This window comes from Staurois parvus, unplaced genomic scaffold (assembly GCF_062004578.1).
Source record: "Staurois parvus isolate SC_StPar_1 unplaced genomic scaffold, SC_StPar_1.0 ptg000414l, whole genome shotgun sequence".
Taxonomy (NCBI): domain Eukaryota; kingdom Metazoa; phylum Chordata; class Amphibia; order Anura; family Ranidae; genus Staurois; species Staurois parvus.
The window spans coordinates 2049728-2071909 of record NW_028318210.1 but is presented as its reverse complement, the minus strand read 5'-3'; the positions used below and the strand labels follow the sequence as shown (position 1 = coordinate 2071909).

Below are 22182 nucleotides of genomic sequence, written 5' to 3'. Positions count from 1 at the left end.
GATATTAATAGTAACCTGCGAAACCTACATGGCCTTCCATGCCTTCCTGAGGGCTCCAGTCCTTCCAGCTATTTTTTCCGGCTTTTAGCCGCACCAGCTCATCAGGCCACTGCAGCTCTTTCCTTTTGGACATATTGACTCCTTCAAGCACCTGGCTTGGATCCACAATCTAAGGAGAGAAAAGGTGTGTCAATGTACGATAGCTACAGTGATCATGAGCCTTAAAATGAGAAATGTTTACACATCATAAAGCCACTTAACATAACAAAAAATGCTAATTTAAGTCAGTAAATTGTAACTTTTTTGAATTTACTGTCGGCTGATCAATTACCGATCAATTAATTGGATACATTGTTTAAGCAGGAAACATAGGATTTTTATTTTACTCACAGAAAAATAATTTTCTTAGAGTCCATTGAGGGACACAGAAAGTCTCATCTTCATGTTGTACTGCTGCCTACAGGAGGACTGGACAAAAAAAAAAAAAAAAAAAGACTGGATTTTTTTTCTACATAGGTACCTGTAAAATCCATTTCTTGGAGTACATCAAGGGACACAGAGCAAGCTATTCACTTTGTCAGTTATATGCCACCTTTTGTAGCAATGAAATTCCAGAAAGAGGGAAGGGACCTGTGTGTCCCGTGATGTACTCCAAGAAATAGATTTTACAGGTAAATGCGTAGACAAAAATCCAGTTTTCTTTATCGTACATCATGGGACACAGAGCAAGCTATTCATGACTATGTGGGATTTTCTAAAGCAATAAAGAAATTTTGAGGGGAAGGTGACACCATGATAGCCACCGCCAACAATTCCTCAGGACCTGCTCAGCCATTTGTAACACGCTGCGGCCAAAGGCAGAATCCACCACAGATCTGACATCCACCTGGTAGAACCTTTTGAATGTATGGACTGAAGACCATGTAGTGACCTTGCAAACCTGAGTAACTGACACCTGATGGCGGATAGCCCAAGACACCCCCACAATCTTGGTAGAGTGTGCTATCGCACAAAAGGATGGGACTTTACCATCCTAGCCTATGGTTTGAAGGTAAAACTGGTGGATGCAATGAATAATAGTTGACCTGGATGCAGTCTGCCTTTTCTGGGTCCTTCTGGCAGCACAAACTAGGATTCCTGACCTGTGCCATCAACTCAAGTAAATCATGACCACTTGAACTACATCCAGAGTATGCAGCGCTCTTTCCTCTGCCGACTAGGAAAAAAAATAAAGACAAGATACTGTCCTGATTTAAGTGAAAACCAAAAAATCATTCTAGGCAGGAAGATGGATGAGGGCACATCACCCTATCAAGCCAAGAACGGCTCCTTACATGAAAGGGCCGCCAGCTTTGACACTTTTCCTGCCGAAGTGAACGTAACCAAAGAAGCCACCTTCTGAAACAAAGGATTCGATTGAATTAGTTCCAAAGGCGGCCTCTGCAAGTACAGCCAAAATCATAAGGACACAAGGGTGGCCTGACAGATGGGACCATCCATGTTGCACCCTGCACGAAGTTCCAATCAAGGAGTGAGAACAACGGTCTGGATAGAGACGAAATTTGATCTTAAAAATGGTACTCCTAGATTGTAAGCTCCAAGGAGCAGGGCCCTCCTATCCCTCTTGTATTGAACTGTATTGTTGCTGTATTGTCTCCCTTTATATTGTAAAGCGCTGAACAAACTGCTGGCGCTATATAAATCCTGTATAATAATACTCAAGGTAAAATTTCATTGCCCCTCCCAATTGGAAAAAAGATTAAAAGAAAAAAAACCTTACAATCGCCCACTGCCACCACAGGTGCCACTTCCTGGCCTCCCACTAGGCAAATACGATTTCCAGGTCCTGTAATGGAAGTGCCTGGCGCCGGCTTTCTAGCACTCAAAAATGCACAGAAAACAGGACCCAAGACTGCCCAATCTTACCAGAATTGGGCTTAAAAAGCCATGCCTTGAATCCTAGTAATAATATACAGGATACAATATCGGACCCAAGACAATAGGTCTGGAAGAACTGGAGTGTCCCCTGCCAGATACACGTCGATCTATTAAGCCCTCCTGGGCTAGGCCGGGCTACCACTATTAGTGTTACCTCCTCTCGAACCCTGCACAAAAGACACAACAATAGATGAATCGGGGGAAAGCATAGATTAGGGGTAACTGGTCCCTAAGGTGTTACCAGTGCATCTTCCCTTATTGCCAGTGGGACTCTCAACATGGGCACAACCTGTCTAACCTGTTGTAGAACCTGGAAGTCAGCAAGTCCACATCCAGGGTTCCCCAATGCTGGCAGATTGCCGAGAACATCTGGGGATGCAAGGACCATTCTCCCAGTATCAGCCGTTGACCTATGGGAAAAAAAAAAAAAACCTCTTCCAGATTCCTATATCTGGAATATGTACCGCTGACAGAAAGCACATGTTGTTCTGACCGAGACAGAATGTGGTTCACCTTTTCCTGAACCACATGACTCCTGGCGCTGCACTGGTGGTTCATATATATGCCACTGCAGTGACATTGTCGGACTGAACACTGTCCGCAACCTGTGCAACGGGTTAGTCCAATAATCCGGCGCAAGGCGTACTGCCTAAGTTCCAAACATTTATGGGCAGTATTCCCTCTTGTGGAGACAAAGTGCCCTGAACTGTAGCCACCTTAAAATCAACCCCCCAACCAGAGAGACTGGCATCAATGGTTACGATCTTCCATATTACTGGAAGGAAAATTACCCCTTCTCCACATACCAAACAACCATCAATTCGGACTCTGCACTACCCCGGGGACAAAGCCCTACGGCAATCCAATGCTTGGACCTTCATGATCCAGACAGATCGAATGTTCCTCTACAAAAGACCTGGAGTTGAACCTCACAAAGGAAACCGCTTCAATGTAGTTATCTCCTCATGCAGAGTATGTACAGAAGGATACCTATTGGTTCTTACATTTCACTTTAAACTTGAAACCGACTGCTCACTGAGCAAAGAAACATTAAGGTTTTATGAGACTGACACCACCCTGTGTCCTCAGCAAACCCAGCACCAGGGCAAGGAGCTTTGCAAACACTCGGAGGGCTGTGGTCAGCCCAAAGGACAGTGCTCCATAGCAACAAAAAGGTAATTTTCTACTGCAATCACAGAACCCCTGATGAGCCTAAAAAATTGGCACAGGAAGATATGCGTCATTGAGAACTATGGCCACCCGAAATCTCTCTCTTGCAGAGAAGCCACCACTGATTGGACCGATCGCATCCGAAACAGGATGACGTCTAGAATTATGTCTAGTGCCTTCAGATTTAGGACAGACCTCACGCCATTTGGTTTTGGCCCTGCGAACCTGTCGAGTGTCTCAAATCACCTCAGAGACTCCCAAGCATCCTCTGCCCGAGTCACTTCTCAAAACACAGCCGTCTCAGACTCTGGAGAGGAAAAGCTTACAATACCTGGTATACCCAGGCAGTCTACCCTTAGGGAGTAACCAGGGCTTGACCCTGATTAGATTGAGCCCAGGCGCGCACAGGGCAATGCAGCCGTAATCCATTGCAGCTCCGCCACCGCCAGGAATAGCTGCAATGCCAGACAAACATAGTGGCCCAGATACCCCTGACAGCACTTGTTTATCGTGAAATGCGAACACCGCGAGATTACACCCCCCCCACCTCATCGAGTCCACTGGACCAGAGGGCAGCGTACCTGCCTTTCTACTGGCTACAATTTCTGGGACCCTTTAAGTAACTATATTGTCACCTAACTTTGCAATCCCGCAGGAATATATGTCTATAGCCACCTTGGTCCACAGTTATACGATCATAATGGCAAGCAAGCATGCAGCTATGCAGTTCATGCAAGTGTAGGTATGCAGTCTATGGTATTATACATTTAAGAATGCATGTGGGAATGCCGCCCAAGCACCAGGCACGCATGTGGGAATGCCGCCCAAGCACCAGGCACGCATGTGGGAATGCCGCCCAAGCACCAGGCACGCATGTACGGATGCCGCCCAAGCACCAGGCACCCATGTACGGATGCGGCCCAAGCACCAGGCACCCATGTACGGATGCGGCCCAAGCACCAGGCACCCATGTACGGATGCGGCCCAAGCACCAGGCACCCATGTACGGATGCGGCCCAAGCACCAGGCACCCATGTACGGATGCGGCCCAAGCACCAGGCACCCATGTACGGATGCGGCCCAAGCACCAGGCACCCATGTACGGATGCGGCCCAAGCACCAGGCACCCATGTACGGATGCGGCCCAAGCACCAGGCACCCATGTACGGATGCGGCCCAAGCACCAGGCACCCATGTACGGATGCGGCCCAAGCACCAGGCACCCATGTACGGATGCGGCCCAAGCACCAGGCACCCATGTACGGATGCGGCCCAAGCACCAGGCACGGATGCGGCCCAAGCACCAGGCACGCATGCGGCCCAAGCACCAGGCACGCATGCGGCCCAAGCACCAGGCACGCATGCGGCCCAAGCACCAGGCACGCATGCGGCCCAAGCACCAGGCACGCATGCGGCCCAAGCACCAGGCACGCATGCACGAATGCGGCCCAAGCACCAGGTACGCATGTACGAATGCGGCCCAAGCACCAGGTACGCATGTACGAATGCGGCCCAAGCACCAGGTACGCATGTACGAATGCGGCCCAAGCACCAGGTACGCATGTACGAATGCGGCCCAAGTACGCATGTACGAATGCGGCCCAAGTACGCATGTACGAATGCGTCCCAAGTACGCATGTACGAATGCGTCCCAAGTACGCATGTACGAATGCGGCCCAAGCACCAGGTACGCATGTACGAATGCGTCCCAAGTACGCATGTACGAATGCGTCCCAAGTACGCATGTACGAATGCGTCCCAAGTACGCATGTACGAATGCGTCCCAAGTACGCATGTACGAATGCGTCCCAAGTACGCATGTACGAATGCGTCCCAAGTACGCATGTACGAATGCGTCCCAAGTACGCATGTACGAATGCGTCCCAAGTACGCATGTACGAATGTGGCCCAAGTACCAGGTACGCATGTACAAATGCAGCTCAAGCATCAGGTACGCATGTACGGATCCATCCAAAGCATCAGGTACGCATGCACGAATGCATGTACAAATACAGTTTATTCAATATACAGTTCACAAAACTATGCAGGTATGCATGCAATAATGTAATACAATGCTGCAACTGTCCCGCTTTCTAGAAGCGTATGGTTTCAAAGAACTGTGTCAAAATTAAATGCACTTGGTTCCAAGCTAAGCAGACATATATGTATCAAACACAGCCTCCCATGCTGCTTCAGTACAGCTAAAATGTAAAGTCTTGCAGATCAAATGCAAGCTACTCTGGAGACTCAACTCTTTTAAGTGAACTGATACCCCTGCAGGGGTGTATTAAAAACAGTAGCACAAGCCCCCAAGATTATGCAAGTTAATGCAGTGATAGTCATATCCTGTCTTGTCATGCAATTCCCCCAAAAAAAATACTCACACACCATCATCCAGCCATAGACTGCTCCATTTCTCTGCTACTCCCAGGAGCCTCACAAACTGCCAGCCACATGGGAACACAAGCTAAAATGGCTACCCATCTACTTCCTGCCTCCACTGTACCAGTGTAAGCTATAGAGAGTGGCCCCATGAACTCGAAAGAAGTATTGTGCTGCAGCTTTCTCCTCCAGCCATTAGAGACACACACAGCATGGGCTGGCCAGATCAACAGCACACTGCCCCCAGTGGCCACCAGAATGACCAGTCAGATTTTTCAAAGAAATACTGTAGGACCCTGAATCATAACAGGAGTCCAACCTTCAACCATCACAGCGGTCTTTGTCATGCAGACCTTCAAGGACCCGGTCCCCAGAACACTGCCTTGAACCTGTACAGCACCCCACCGGAAAGCACCTTGGTCAGTATTATACTGCACAGGGTTTCATCATGCAGGGACCAGCGCTGTAAGGCTGCATTACAGGCAAAACCCAGAGGATTCTTCTCCTTATCCAGTGAGGCTCAGGTACCATCCATATTGGCTAACAGCTTTCTGAATGGATCCGATTAAAGTCCCATATTCTCTAATGGAGCCGTTCTGGACCTTCGGGTGTGCTCTAAGAGCACATGCAACACTTTCAGTGACCATCGATCTTACAGACACTGGTTAAAAACATAAGTACTCCCTGTGTAGAAGGGGTTATATAGGGGAGGACTTCCTCTCTGATTGGTCAGCCAGTGTCCATTCACCTATAGGTGGCATATAACCCACAGTCATGAATAGCCTGCTCTGTGTCCCATGATGTATGTTAAAGAAAACAAAAAAAAACAGTACTGACAGCTTGATCATGAACACATGGGGGTGAGACCTGTGTCCCTCAATTAACTCCGAAAAAAAAAAAAGAGAAGATTTTATGGGAAGTGAAAAAATCCCTTTGATTTCCCGTCAACTGAGGGACATAGGAAATCTTTCAATTTCAGGATGCCCAAAAGCACTCCAACTGAGGGGCAACACGGCAAACACTAAAAGGCCCAAGAAAACAAAAAACGTGGACCTGCCTGCAGCTTATAGTGCCACCAGAAGGACCTTACTGCCAAACTTGGCATTAGATGAAGCTACATCATCTACCTGGCAGAACTTAGAGAACGTATGAACAGAGGACCACGTGTCTTGCAATGCTGGGAAACAGGTGCTTGATGCAAAAAAAACACTCAGATCTAGCAGATTGAGCCTTGACAGGCGAGAGTGGAACCCAATCTCTGAGACCATAAGCTTGGATGATAACCTGTCTGAGTGGAATGAGAGATGGGTGCACACTAACAAGGACCATCTGAGATGACAAAAAGGGAATTAATCTTTCGGATTACTGAGCAGGAGATAAACAGAGCTGGGGGTTACTACTGAGCGAGGAATCAGCAGAGCTGGGGGTTACTATTGAGTGAGGAATCAGCAGAGCTGGGGGTTACTATTGAGTGAGGAATCAGCAGAGCTGGGGGTTACTATTGAGCGAGGGAATCAGCAGAGCTGGGGGTTACTATTGAGCGAGGGAATCAGCAGAGCTGGGGGTTGCTACTGAGCGAGGGAATCAGCACAGCTGGGGGTTACTATTGAGTGGGGAATCAGCACAGCTGGGGGTAGCTACTGAGCATGAGATCTGCTGAACGAGGGTACTAAGAGGCTGGGCATCTTCTGAAAGAGGGTTCCAATGAGCTGGGGATCTGCTGTGTGGTGGTGCTACTGAGCTGGGGTTCTACTGGGCCCCTTTAACACAAACTGAATCTCAACATACACACAGAAGGCATTTGCCAAGTTTCAATAAAGTTTCAAAAAAGCACCACCGAAGCATCAAAAAAGCATGTTGAAGGGGTAGGCACTTACTAGCAAGTGTAACTGAGCCCTTACAAAAGTAAATAGAATAGGCTTAGAATGGGAGTAGGAGTAGATTTTAGCATAGTTTGTGTTTGACTGAACTCCGACTTTAAGGTGACCATATATTTTAAAGAGCAGTCTGATGTTTAGGCACCACAAAACCATCTTGAAATTGAAACTTTCAATAGTGGTGCCCTCGTAATGAATCACTATTACATTCCTTTCCCCAAACCCAGCAGATTACGTAGATTAATGGTGCCGCATTGGATATATACAGCCTTGGCCAAAAGTTTTGAGAATGACACATTAATTTTCACAAAGTCTGCTGCTTCAGTGTTTTTTAGATCTTTTTGTCAGATGTTCCTATGGTATACTGAAGTATAATTACAAGCATTTCATAAGTCTCAAAGGATTTTAATGACAAATTACATTAAGTTTATGCAAAGAGTCAATATTTGCAGTGTTGACCCTTCTTTTTCAAGAGCTCTGCAATTCGCCCTGGCATGCGGTCGATCAACTTCTGGGCCACATCCTGACTGAAGGCAGCCCATTCTTGCATAATCAATGCTTGAAGTTTGTTAGAATTTGTGGGGTTTTTTTGTTCACTCGCCTCTTGAGGATTGACCACATGTTCTCAATGGCATTAAGGTCTGGGGAGTTTCCTGACCATGGACCCAAAATTTACATGTTTCATTCCCCAAGGCACTTTGTTATCACTTTTGCCTTATGGCAAGGTGCTCCATCATGCTAGAAAAGGCATTGTTCGTCACCAAACTGTTCTTGGATGGTTGGGAATAGTTTCTCTCGGAGGATGTTTTTGTACCATTCTTTATTCATGGCTGTTTTCTTGGGCAGAATTGTGCGTGAGCCCACTCCCTTGGCTGAGAAGCAACCCCACACATGAATGGTCTCAGGATGCTTTACTGTTGGCATGGCACAGATTGATGGTAGTGCTCACCTTTTCACCGGACAAAGTTTTTTCTGGATGCCCCAAACAAAAGTAAAGTAAAGGGGATTCATCAGAGAAAAACTTTACCCCAGTACTCAACAGTCCAATTCCTGTAGTTTTTGCAGAATATCAGTCTGTCCCTGATGTTTTTTTCTGGAGAGAAGTGGTTTCTTTGCTGCCCTTCTTGACAACAGGCCATCCTCCAAAAGTCTTCGCCTCACTGTGTGTGCAGATGCACTCACACCTTCCTGCTGCCAATCCTGAACAAGCTCTGCACTTGGTGGTGCTCAGATCCCGCAGCTGAATCAACTTTAGGAGGCGGTGCCGGCGTTTACTGGACTTTCTTGGATGCCCTGAAGCCTTCTTCACAACCGAACCTCTCTTCCCTACAGTTCTTGATGATCCGATAAATGATTGATTTAGGTGCAATCTTCGTAGCAGCAATATCCTTGCCAGTAAATCCCTTTTTGTGCAAAGCAATGATGATTACACATTTCCTTGCAGGTAAATTAAGATTTGTGTCATTCTCAAAACGTTTGGTCAGGGCTGTATAATACTGACACAAGCCATATTGTAATTTATTATTGTTAAAAATAGCCTTTCCTTTTCAACTTGCAGTGCTGTAATTTTCTAAAAAATGTAATGCAGTATGGCAATCTAGAGGCATTCTGTAAGCAATTAGTGTACAGAATGACTCCAGAAATGTCATTTCCTGCTTGAGCATGATTGTCTCACTAATTTTCCCAGGAGTCTGCATTAGGATGCCAGTCCGATTTTAGATTTTCTATGCAACAAAAATGTGATTTTCAGTGGGATGCTCCTAAAGGGTTAATCACTTTTAAAGGAGTGTAGAACTTGCAGCTTTCCTCATCAGAGCACTGTGCATCAGCTGATCAATAGTAAAAACCTTACTCCCATTCAGAATCAGTATCCAAACATACAGAAGAACAACAAACACCACTTTCTTTCAGAGCAGAAACAGGTAGGAATCTGCAGCAAAGTTTATTAAAAACCCAGAGTCATACACTTATTAACCAGGGTTTTTTTCTTCCACCACAAAAGTGGAGTTACTCTTTCATGTTTTAAGATGGTTTGCCTAACACCAGAAGCAAAGCCATCTCTTCAAGGAAGCACCCATATCTTTAACTACTTCCCATCCACAAAGGTATGTAGACACATGCCTGCAAGAGCAGATGTGTTTTGTGACAGACAGTATGGCTTTATTTTACTATGCTATATGAGGGGCAACATGGCAGTGCCCATTACAGGAAGAAATTGGAATCTTGTGGACACACTGGAACAGAGATTTTGCTTTAAGTTTGAATCATCGAGGTGATTTTGTGATTTCTAATTATAGGAAACTTCAAAGAAGCAAAATGATATCTACTGCAAGCAAAAACAGCTATCCAATTTTGCTGAGAATTTGGAGTGCCATTCCCATGAATAACAAATTTGGTATCAGGACAAAGAAAACTTTAAAGTTGTCTAACCTGCACTCTATATACAACATCTTCTTTTTTGGCTCTTGAATGTGTTGCTGGACTTGAATTTCCACAAGATTGTGTTTCAGTGAGGTTATTCCCACCTTCGGTTCCCAAAAATCCTACTAAAGTGTGTCGTTTGCATGCTGGGATACTTTGACTGGAGCTGCTGGAGGAAGGAAGACCTACCACAACTGATTGACTTGTGGGGTCTACTTGGTTTACCATGGAGAGGCGGGACTGAATGGAGGTGGGGAGATTGCGGAGAGAAATCTGACTGGTAGAGGAGCGCCTACAAGGCACAAATCCTGTGTTGGATGTCCGAAGTGAAGAGTGACGACTGTTGTAGCAATAAGATGATTGACTAGCTACAGAGCCACGAGCAGGGGAATGTCTGACAAGGCTTGACTGCATGGAGTGGGAACTGTGGCTGGTTCCTGCAATAATGAAAGTCTTAAATTACAAAACAATTTTTTTTTTTTTTTTTAAACACAGCACATTTCTGTAACAAAAATGTATTGAAACTCTAACACTAGGTTCACACTATTGTGGGTGGTTGCAGGTATCTAAATAAATGCAAAAAAAACCCTGCACTACCTAAATAAAGTGAACAAGCAAAATTATGTGAACAATATGTAACAATGAAGACTGCTGCTAGCAATAAAATTGTGTTCCCACAACCAAACCATAAATAAAACAATGCTGCACTGCAAATGAAATAAAAAATAAATTTAAACTGAATTAAAACATAAAGTATCAATGAAAATGAGTCCATAAATGTAAAATCATCAAATAGGGATTCAGTGGTATAACTTTTCACAGATAAATATGCTTCTTCACGTGCTGATATCCAAACCATCAGATGAAGTGCTAAAGATTATACAGGCAGTGTCACTTCAGAGCAATAGAAATGCGCTTTGTAATACCAACTAGGCAACAGGCTCTTCACTTTCCCGATCATCAACCATATAAAAGTGGTCAGACACCTTTAAGCTTTCAATAACGTATCAAGCCAGAACTAGGGACCGATCCCTTTGGGCAGACGCAAAATTCGTGATTATAGCTGCAAGGAAGTGCAGCTTGGATCTGGTGATTTTTATCTATTTTCATGGCGTTTTATTAATTTTTTACATGCAAGTGCACCACTGTTTTTATAAATACATCTGTTAGTACATACTGTACCATCGGAGTGTCCTTTGTTTCCTCTATTAAGGATAAAAATCTGTGACCTCCAACATCCTTAACTACTTGCCAACAGCGCTATAGCCAAATAGATGGCTACAACACAGTTGTCCAGTTCTGGGAGGGCGTCATATGACATCCTCCCAGAACGCGCCCTCCAACGCTCCCGGCGTTCTCCGTGATCGCTGTGTCCTGTGATTGCTGTGGTAAAAGCCGATCACAGCGGCCTTTTACCACGTGATCAGCTGTGTCCAATGACACAGCAGATCACTGGTAGATGCAGTTGCCGATTGTCGGCTGCACTTTGGAAAGTACTGCTGATAACCGGCAATTGTCAGAGAACAGATCGGCACTGATGATCAGTACACAGCAGTGCAACCCACCAGTGCCACCCACCTGTGCCCATGAGTGCCGTCCACCTGTGCCCATCAGTGCAGCCTCATCAACAGACATCAGTGAAGGAGAAAAATTATTTGTTTGCAAAATTTTATATTAACAAAAAATGTGAAAAAAAAAATGTTTTTTGTTTCTATTTTTTTGTAATAGCGCAAAAAATAAAACACCCAGCGGCGATTGAACACCACCAAAAGAAAGCTCTATTTGTGTGAAAAAAATGATAAAAATATCATATGGGTACAGTGTTGCATGACCGCACAATTGTCATTCAAAGTGCGACAGTGCTGAAAGCTGAAAATTGGCCTGGGCACAAAGGGGGTATAAGTGCCTGGTAGGCAAGTGGTTAAAAGGGACTGGTTCCTAGTTCTAGCTTGATACTTTATTGAAAGCTTAAAAGGTGTCTGACCACTTTCATATGGTTGATGAATGGGAAAGTAAAGAGCCTGTTGCCTATTTGGTATTACAAAGCGCATTTTTATTGCTCTGAGGTGAGAATTCTGTGAGCACTGAGGTGACACTGCCTGTATGATCTATAGCACTTCATCTGATGGTGCTGGGATATCAGCACGTGAAGAAGCATATTTATCTGTGAAAAGTTATACCACCGAATCCCCATTTGATGATTTTACATTTATGGACTTATTTTCATGGACACTTTATTTCAGTTATGTTTTAATTCAGTTTAAATTTATTTTTGATTTAATTAGCAGTGCAGCATTGTTTTATTTATGATTTATGGTTGCAGGTATCGCAGCTGTTCCCACAGCCAAAACATGCTGGTCTTTAAAAACAAGCAGGAGCGTAATTCTTAATGGCACCCCCACACATCTAAAAACCACTACGCATTTGCGAGTGCAGGAACAAGCACCATGCAATTTCCAGACCTCTGCATTTGCAAAATGCTGCAGGAACCTTTTTCCTGCATGAAATACAAGCACAGGAGCCCATTCAAATGGACTGCTGTGCCCACGCAAAGCCGCAATAGTGTGAACCTAGCATTATTGCGATAAAGCTCCAAGTAGCATTATGTGTTTTATTAGCATGTTTATACAGATGAATTTTCAAACTAAAGCCAGTAAAAAAAAATGGCATGAAATATATAATGTTCTGAGAATGGTTATTCATGCATCTTTACGCTCTAAAAAGTACTCGCTTTACACTCTAAAGAGAACTCATATGCAAAATTAAAATAAGCCTACCAATAATGGCTCCAGTTTAATAACTGTATGACCCATCTGGGGTCTGTAGTGTATGCTGAGAACATTCTGTAGTGGCATGCTGTTTAAGCTGTGTAGGTACATGATCTGTACATGCTCTCAAAGACTTTTAATTAAGGAAGATCCCTTACCTAGTGTTGATGGATGGGGGACTCCTGGAGGTTGTAAGCGTGATGTCTGTACATGTCCTGTACCTCCTGGGATGCCCCCCTGTGATAAACTACTTTGAGTATCATTTGCATTTGAAGGATTGTTACTGTTTATGGAGGTCCCGCCTCCAGCATCAGAGTCTTCAATATTTCCACCACTATTGCATCCTGCACCACAACCTTTTCGTAACCTAGAAAACAGGATATCAGATAAAATAAGTTGGATGTTAATATTGCAAAATGAAGTGAAAGAATAGTACACTATTACAACATATTAACTACTTTGTCAAACAAATCTGATTTCTTTTTATGAGGAGGTGAGCAAAACTTTGGACAGAGAGGTGGCGGTGGACGTGGTATACTTGGATTTTGCAAACGCAATTGACACAGTTCCCCACACATGGCTAATGTGTAAGGTAAAGTATACGGGCTTGGAAAATCTGTATGTAAATGGATAGAAAACTGGCTAAAATATTGTATTCAGAGAGTAGTGGTTAAAGATTCATACTCTGAATGGTCTAGGGTTGTCAGTGGTGTACCCCAAGGTTCAGTGTTGGAACCCTTACTTTTTAATATATTTATAAATGATATAGGGTCTGGGATTAAAAATCCCATTTCAGTCTTTGCAGATGACACCAAGCTGTGCAGTGAAATAACGTCCTTACAGGATGTCTCCAATTTACAAGCCGACCTCAATGCACTGTTTAATTGGGCAACTACAGTCAGGTCCATAAATATTGGGACATGGACACAATTCTAACATTTTTGGCTCTATACACCACCACAATGGATTTGAAATGAAACAAACAAGATGTGCTTTAACTGCAGACTGTCAGCTTTAATTTGAGGGTATTTACATCCAAATCAGGTGAACAGTGTAGGAATTATAACAGTTTGCATATGTGCCTCCCACTTGTTTAGGGTCCAAAAGTAATGGGACAGAATAATAATCATAAATCAAACTTTCACTTTTTAATACTTGGTTGCAAATCCTTTGCAGTCAATTACAGCCTGAAGTGTGGAATGCATAGACATCACCAGACGCTGGGTTTCATCCCTGGTGATGCTCTGCCAGGCCTCTACTGCAACTGTCTTCAGTTCCTGCTTGTTCTTTGTGCATTTTCCCTTCAGTTTTGTCTTCAGCAAGTGAAATGCATGCTCAATTGGATTCAGGTCAGGTGATTGACTTGGCCATTGCAGAACATTCCACTTCTTTCCCTTCAAAAACTCTTTGGTTGCTTTTGCAGTATGCTTTGGGTCATTGTCCATCTGCACTGTGAAGCGGCATCCAATGAGTTGTGAAGCATTTGGCTGAATATGAGCAGATAATATTCCCGAAACACTTCAGAATTCATCCGGCTGCTTTTGTCAGCAGTCACATCATCAATAAATACAAGAGAAGCAGTTCCATTGGCAGCCATACATGCCCACGCCATGACACTACCACCACCATGCTTCACTGATGAGGTGGTATGCTTAGGATCATGAGCAGTTCCTTTCCTTCTCCATACTCTTCTCTTCCCATCACTCTGGTACAAGTTGATCTCGGTCTCATCTGTCCATAGGATGTTGTTCCAGAACTGTGAAGGCTTTTTTAGATGTCGTTTGGCAAACTCTAATCTGGCCTTCCTGTTTTTGAGGTTCACCAATGGTTTCCATCTTGTGGTGAACCCTCTGTATTCACTCTGGTGAAGTCTTCTCTTGATTGGTGACTTTGACACACATACACCTACCTCCTGGAGAGTGTTCTTGATCTGGCCAACTGTTGTGAAGGGTGTTTTCTTCACCAGGGAAAGAATTCTTCAGTCATCCACCACAGTTGTTTTCCGTGGTCTTCCAGGTCTTTTGGTGTTGCTGAGCTCACTGGTGCGTTCCTTCTTTTTAAGAATGTTCCAAACAGTTGTTTTGGCCACTCCTAATGTTTTTGCTATCTCTCTGATGGGTTTGTTTTGTGTTTTCAGCCTAATGATGGCTTGCTTCACTAATAGTGACAGCTCTTTGGATCTCATCTTGAGAGTTGACAGCAACAGATTCCAAATGCAAATAGCACACTTGAAATGAACTCTGAACCTTTTATCTGCTCATTGTAATTGGGATAATGAGGGAATAACACACCTGGCCATGGAACAGCTGAGAAACCAATTGTCCCATTACTTTTGGCCCCTTAACAAGTGGGAGGCACATATGCAAACTGTTGTAATTCCTACACCGTTCACCTGATGTGGATGTAAATACCCTCAAATTAAAGCTGACAGTCTGCAGTTAAAGCACATCTTGTTTGTTTCATTTCAAATCCATTGTGGTGGTGTATAGAGCCAAAAATGTTAGAATTGTATCCATGTCCCAATATTTATGGACCTGACTGTATGTGGCAAATGAGGTTTAATGTTCATAAATGTAAGGTTATGCACTTGGGGGGCTAGGATTATGCATGCACCATACATACTAGGGGGGGTACAACAAGGGGGGTGAATCAATGGTGGATAAGGATCTGGGAGTTCTGGTAGATCACAAGCTTAATAATGGCATGCAATGCCAAGCTGCGGTTTCTAAAGTGAGCAAAATCTCTTGTATTAAAAGAGGTATAGACTCCAGAGAGAGTGATATAATTTTACTCCTGTACAAATCATTAGTAGGACCTCATCTAAAATATGCAGTTCAAATTTGGGCACCAATTCACAAAAAGAACATTAGGGAACTGGAGAAAGTACACAGAAAAGTAACCAAACTGATAAAAGGCATGGAGGAGCTCAGCTATGAGGAAAGATTAGAGGAACTGAATTTATTCTCTCTTGAGAAGAGGAGATTAAGGGGCGATATGATCAACATGTGTAAATACATCAGTGGTTCATACAGTGAACTCGTGTAGAGCTATTCACCTTGAGGTCATCACAGAGGACAAGGGGGCACTCTGTACATCTGGAGGAAAAGACATTTAATCTCCAAATACTGAAATGTTTCTTCACAGTGAGAGCTGTGAAAATGTGGAATAGACTCCCTCAAGAGTTGGTTCTGGCCAGCTCAGTGGATTGCTTTAAAAAAGGCCTGGATTCTTTCTTGGATACACAGAATATAACTTTATACTAACATTTATAGGTAAAGTTGATTCAGGGAATATCCGATTTTAAATTTATTTTAGAAAGATTATATTTTTTGGCTATAAACTAATTTGGGTTTTATTTTTTTTTCTACTAAAAAGATAGCTGAATACATTTGGCCAATATTTATGAAGAAAGATTATTTGCAAAATTGTATAAGAAAAACACATTTTTGTTCAAAATGTTTGGACTTTTTCATTTATATAGCAAACAAAAAAAAATCCCAGTGGTGAATAAATACCACCAAAATAAAGTTTTATCGGTCTCAAAAAATGCTAAAAAATTTGTATGGGTACAGTGTTGCATGACCACACAATTGTCATTCAAAGTGTGATAGCACTGAAAGCTGAAAATTGGCCTGGACAGGAAGGGGGTGAAAATGTCCGGACTTGAAGTGGTTAATAAAGTGGCCTGTGAGTTTATATGTGGCCTCTTGGCAGGTGGGACTTGATGCGGAAAGATCGCATATAAAAGTATGAAAATAAATATAAATAAACCTGTGCTGAGAGTACGTGCCCGGAACAGTTACCGGTACCTAACACAAAGCTCCCAATCGCTACTTGCAATCAGGAGCTTTTCAAACATGTGACTGCTCTGAAAGCCAATCACGGTGGTCACATGATCATAACCCTCCCAGCATAAGAAACCTCAAAGGGCCAGGAGGCACCGGCATTAAGGGGTTAAAGGTACTTTTAAAGACCTTTATGCATTTTGACCTAGTTGCTAAACTAGCAATTTCCATGATAAAAACAACTGCAAGAAATATGCCCATTATATTCTAAATTCACTGAGTTGCCGGATGTGTGAATGTGTCCTAAGCCAGCCATGGATGATGCAATTTTCTATCCTGAAACCCTGGGTTGCAAGAAAGAAAATCGCTTGCTTACCCCATCAACACAGTCAGTGTTGATGGGAGGAATCCGTCCCATGTAGCCATTTTGTTTTCCAAATGGGGGCCATCCCTGGTTAGCCATCCCTGCCGGTAGAACACAGTGATTATTGCTAGCGACTATAGCCGGTGGCAATAATCACATTAAGAATCCAACAGGCTGTCGTACAACAATTGATTTGGGTAAAATCAGCTAGCCCTACAGATGATTTAAACCGTCTATGGTTGGCTTTACACTTTTGCCAAGCAAAACCTTGTTTCTAGTAGTGACATGAGAGTACTGTAAACTTCCATTCTCCACATAAGATATCAAACCTCTAAAACATGTGGTCTTTCCCACTTTATCAAACCCAAACAAGCCTGAAACTTTCTCATGTCTCTTATCAAACAATTGTAGTGTCAGTATACAATCTTAATTTTCAGTATCTTTTTTTCAAACATCTCCTGCTCATACCTGTGCCATGTAGACACAATAAAGTTCCTGATATTAGCCACACTAATTGGCCCTCCAAGAATTTCCTTGAGCTGGTCATGGCTGTCAGAATAGGAAGTGGTCAGTGGGGATACATAGATGGGATATCCAATAGGCTGGTCACAAGATGAGTTGATCATGTTCCTGAGAGCCTGTTTAGCATTCTGAATACTTCCTCTTTCTGGGTTGCGGTTCCTTAGAAAAACAAGTTCTTGCTGCTGTCCAGCCCATAAACCTCGAACACACTCCTTGTTTACCTGTCAAGAAAATTTGAGGAAGGGCATTATATGTAGTGTGATAAAAAGTATTGCATTTTTGGGAAGTGCTTCATCTCAAGCTCTCACGTATTTTCTCATGCTTTGTAACGGTTAGCCTTCTAAATCTGAAGTAAATTTTGAAAACATTATTTGTTTTGGGTACATAACAGGAAAACCACTAGTCTAACTCATTTTTACATTTACATCCCATTGGACACCATTCTTATTTAAAATGATTACTGTAAACAAATATGTTGCAATGCACACAACCCATATTCTTACTTCCAGGTTCACACTATTTGATAACATTTAACAGACATTTGAATGGTTGCCATGTTTTTTTTTTGTTGTTTTTTTTAACAAAAACAGAATTAAAGGAAATCTGTGCTGAAAGAAAGATGGCGCTGCCACCAACGACCTCTTGCTGTTTTTGGCTACACCACCGTGAGGCACAGAGCCAGAACGAGCACTTAGGCAGTGAAAGTCAGAACTTGTTCTGGATCAGTGACTCAAAGTTCTAAAGCAATTGGGTCAGAATGAGAGCAGAACTAGGATTTTCAGAAGAAATCTGCATACTCTTCAAATACAACTTTCTGGCAACTATAGATTGTGATCTCGAGAACAAGAAAAGGAATGGCTATGGAAACCACCTTAATGACCCGAAAACTGAGATAGCGCTTGTTCAACATGATGATCTTATATTCGTTGGTTCCATCATCCATGACATGTCGCAGGGCCAGCAGCGAGGGAGAATTTGAGAGAACCGCACTTCTCCATGCCGGGTCGCCTTCATGGGCAATCACTAAATTCTGCTCATGATTCATGATGGCTTCATACAACACTGCAGGGTCATCATACTCATCCGGAGAGGTGAAGTGGTCCTACAATAAATAAATATTTAACAATTACACTCCTACATTTTTTGTTGATTCAAAGATCCTCTACGGCTTGCACTTTCCTGGGACGGAGCAAGAAACCGATATACACATTTAACGTGCATTTCAAAGACCTATGTTATTATGCCCTGTACCCTTTACACAACTTGGTTTATAAAGTGCAGTAATTGATGGCAATCAGAACTCATTTCAGCATCATTGAGTGAGAAAACATATAAAAGACAACTTCTAATTGGTTGCTAAAAGCTATACCTCAGATCTTTGCCTTTAAATAGATCCAATAGCTGCAAGAGGCAACAACCAATGAGGAAGCTACCCAATAACAAACAGCTAGGCAGGATAATAGTATATCCAGTTAAAACCTTTTCTTTTTAGAGTTCAGTGGAAGGTGTGGAACAGGCGTTCACTGCTATTGCAGATATTTTCCTCATAAGAAGTCCTGTCTCTTCTTCAATGTACAAAACCAGTATTGTGGTATGTCCCTGCTAAGGATATTTCATCTTCTCACTTCCTGTCAGTGAGAAAAATCAATCCAACAAATGCAAAAAGTGAACCTAAACCAACTTCAGAGTCTCCGCTTTGGCATATGTGTCCCTCAATTTGATATATACCACTGAGGGCAAAGGTCAGGATAGGAGTCCACCCTGACTCCATATAATCCACAGAAAAAAAAAGAAATCCCAGCCACCGCACACCATGCAAGCCCAGCATGTAATAGGTAATCGCAGCCTCAGCCTAACTCCATTGAGTCCCCCCCCCCCCCCACACACACCACATGTTTCACCCCGCCGACGGGGCTTAGCCATATAGGAAAGGTATATATGGCATCATGGGCTACTGTGGTGATTAAATAACAAACAGGTGAAAACTAAAAAGAGGGGAAGGAGGGAGCAAAGAGTGCTGCACATGATCAAAAATGAAATGGATTTATATACCATTTCTGGTCTATTTTATGTGTGGCAAAAAATATATCATGTATTGGAATGGATTTTAAAGCATGATGCAGTTAGTCAGGATTTTTAGAGGGGGGGGGGTGGGGGGGAAGGAGTAGAATGTTAAAGTATTGAAGGAAGCATTGAAAAGGTGAAAAGGAAGAAAAAAGGATGGGAGAAGAATGGAGGAGAGAAAAGCGGGGGGAGGAAAAGGGGCGTGGACTGGATGGATTTAGGCAGCGGCTGCTGTAACCTAGTACATACTGGGCTTGCATGGTGTGTGTTGGCTGAGATTTCTTTCCTTGTATTGCAAATGTAAAAAAGCAATAAAAACCTGACAGATATACCTTTACTTATTCTATATGAAACAAACACTGATTAAAAAGGCACATAATATGAAGCTACTGGCTCTGATGAAGAGGGGATCACCCCTCGAAACACGTCAGCCATTTGAGGGTCTTCTTGTACTTTGGGTGCTGACTTGGTGACGTGATTGCTTTGAATACTGATATGCCTTTGTCACTACAGTTGTTTGTGAGTATATATCTCCTTTGACCCCTATCTCCCACCTTTTTTTATCCTAGCACTCAAACCACTAGTGATTAAGATGAGGTACTACCCAGACATCACAGGCATCTACTGCGGGGACAGGGAACACAAATGCGCCCTTTTTGCTGATGATATCTTAATGCTAATTTTGTCGCCGAAAGATACTATCCACAACTTACAAGCTCTTTCATCAGAATTCACAACTATGACAGGAGTTAAGGGGAACCATGCAAAATCTCAGGCCCTAAACTGGTCTCTAGATGACCAGATGGTCAGGGACGTGCAGAGAAACTTTAACATTAGCTGGCAATCAGACTCCCTTCTCTACCTGGGCATAAATTTAAACCCTCTCTGAAAACTATGCATAAAGAGAACTACCCACCCAATTACGCAGCACTTTACATCTATATTGTACATTCAAATCGGCCCCTAACCCTCAAGGGGTATACAATCAAAAGTCCCTAACTTATATTCATACATACACATACTAGGGCCAATTTAGACAGGATCCAATTAACCTACCAGCATGTCTTTGGAGTGTGGAAGGAAACCGGAGTACCTGGGGGAAACCCACGCATGCACAGGGAGAACATGCAAACTTCAGTCAGGTGGTGCCGTGGTTGGAAATCGAACTAACGACCCTAGTACTGCCAGGTGGAAGTGCTAATCATTTAGCCACTGTGCTGCCCCTATTCTGTAGGCACAGTAAGACGTTTATATAGGACTGAGACAGCAAGGTCTGCAATGTTTTAGTAAATTCCTTTTTCCACAGCATGTACTGTACATCGGCAACATTTTTTTTTAAGGGGTTTGCCTTTTCAGGAGTACTTCAATTGTCATAAATTGCTCATTCTATTTGTTCGGGACTGAGGAATGTCTTCTTAGACTTTGCAGGCCTCTTAGCACATGGGGCACAGTAAAAGGGAAGAGATGTCTTGAAAGTGTAGCTATTCAAAGGATTTTACGGACAGCAGAAGTGAGCACGTTTATCTTGGCAAACTTTTTGTATGAAGCTAGAGAATCTGGTGTATAGTAGCAGAGGGGTAAGAACACTTCTGCAGCCTTCTCTAGCATGGATTCCACGTCAATCTCCTTTGTTTTTACCACTTCTAGAGCAGTTAGATTAAGTTCCAACTTAGGAAGAGTTTTTGAGGCGCTTTTGAGTTCTGGACAGGGATGGCTGTATTAAGACCATTAATTGTCCCAAAAAGGACTGCCATAGTTGCAGAGAAATCTGCCGTGGTCAGATTCATCAAGGTTCCTGATGGGGTTCTTGAGTTAAAACTAGAATGGTATGCAGAGACTGGTGTTAAAATAGGGTCCTACTCAAGTGCAAGGGAAACATCGTCACTCTGAGCTGTTTAAGTGTGTTGCAAACCTATAGCAGAGCACAAGCTTTTGTAACAGTTCCATTGCGCCTGTTTTATACCATTTCTATCAGTGAGGGTATTCCTCTGCGGGTTATTCATGTAGCAGGATGCAGAGATAGGGTAAATGCATAGAGATGCTGAACAGCCCTGGGTTTGGTTCAAGCAGGGTTTGGCAAACTTAAAAGAAATTCAGATGCCGAACTGGAAGTCCATTGATATCAATGGAAGCCAACTCTCTCTAATCAAAAATGCCCATATTCTGGGTTAATAGGCAAAAAGTTAACCACTTGTCTACCGCCCATAAAACATTTACCACGGGTAGGTGGCACATGCAGGCTGGATCACGTGCATGAACGTCATCTAGCCTGCACAGGTTTAGGAGAGGGGTGCGCAGCACACCAATCCACTGCCCAACCCCCACGTGATGGTGGACAAACCAGATTGCGGCTCCCTGTACAATGTCAACAAAGCTGTTATGAATGAATTGAATTTATAACAGCTCTGCTTCTTTTACCGGCGAGCTGCGATTGGCTCACAGCTATCACGTTACCCGGGCCAATCACAGCACCCTGTACCAAGCGAGTAGCTGTAGCCAATCACAGATTACTAATAATCACATCTGTTATGAATGAAACTCATTCATGACCGTTAAAAGCATTGCTGTTACAATGATGATCATTGTAAAAGCAATCAAAGTGTAAAAGAAAAAATCCATGATCACCCCCTCAGAGTTGTACAGTATTACAATGGTGACACTGAGCTACTCTGATAAGTATGTAACTATATCGACACTACTGTGCTGATGACAGTATGTAAAAAAAAAAAAAAAAAAGTCACAGAAAAACAAAATTTTATTTAGTTTCTTAATTTTCAAAAACATTGTGACAAAAAATTACAACTTCAAAAAAACTTGCCATGCCTGATAATAAATAAATCAGGCGGTCTAGTTTCCAAAAAGGGCACAATTGGGGGAGGCATCTGAACTGT

General features: G+C 43.1%; 1 protein-coding gene across 7 annotated transcripts in view; it reads right to left on the bottom strand.

Annotated features, from left to right (window-relative positions):
* PCNX1 (pecanex 1) overlaps positions 1-22182 on the bottom strand; it is a 236382-nt gene that overhangs the window by 3992 nt on the left and 210208 nt on the right. For all 7 annotated transcript variants that reach the window (XM_089686842.1, XM_089686844.1, XM_089686845.1 and 4 more), the window contains 5 exons: positions 18099-18329; positions 17174-17448; positions 12715-12923; positions 9798-10225; positions 29-169 (listed from right to left, as the gene is read on the bottom strand). In XM_089686842.1, coding sequence (XP_089542968.1) covers positions 29-169; positions 9798-10225; positions 12715-12923; positions 17174-17448; positions 18099-18329 — 1284 coding nt within the window. The remainder of the gene's footprint in view (positions 1-28; positions 170-9797; positions 10226-12714; positions 12924-17173; positions 17449-18098; positions 18330-22182) is intronic.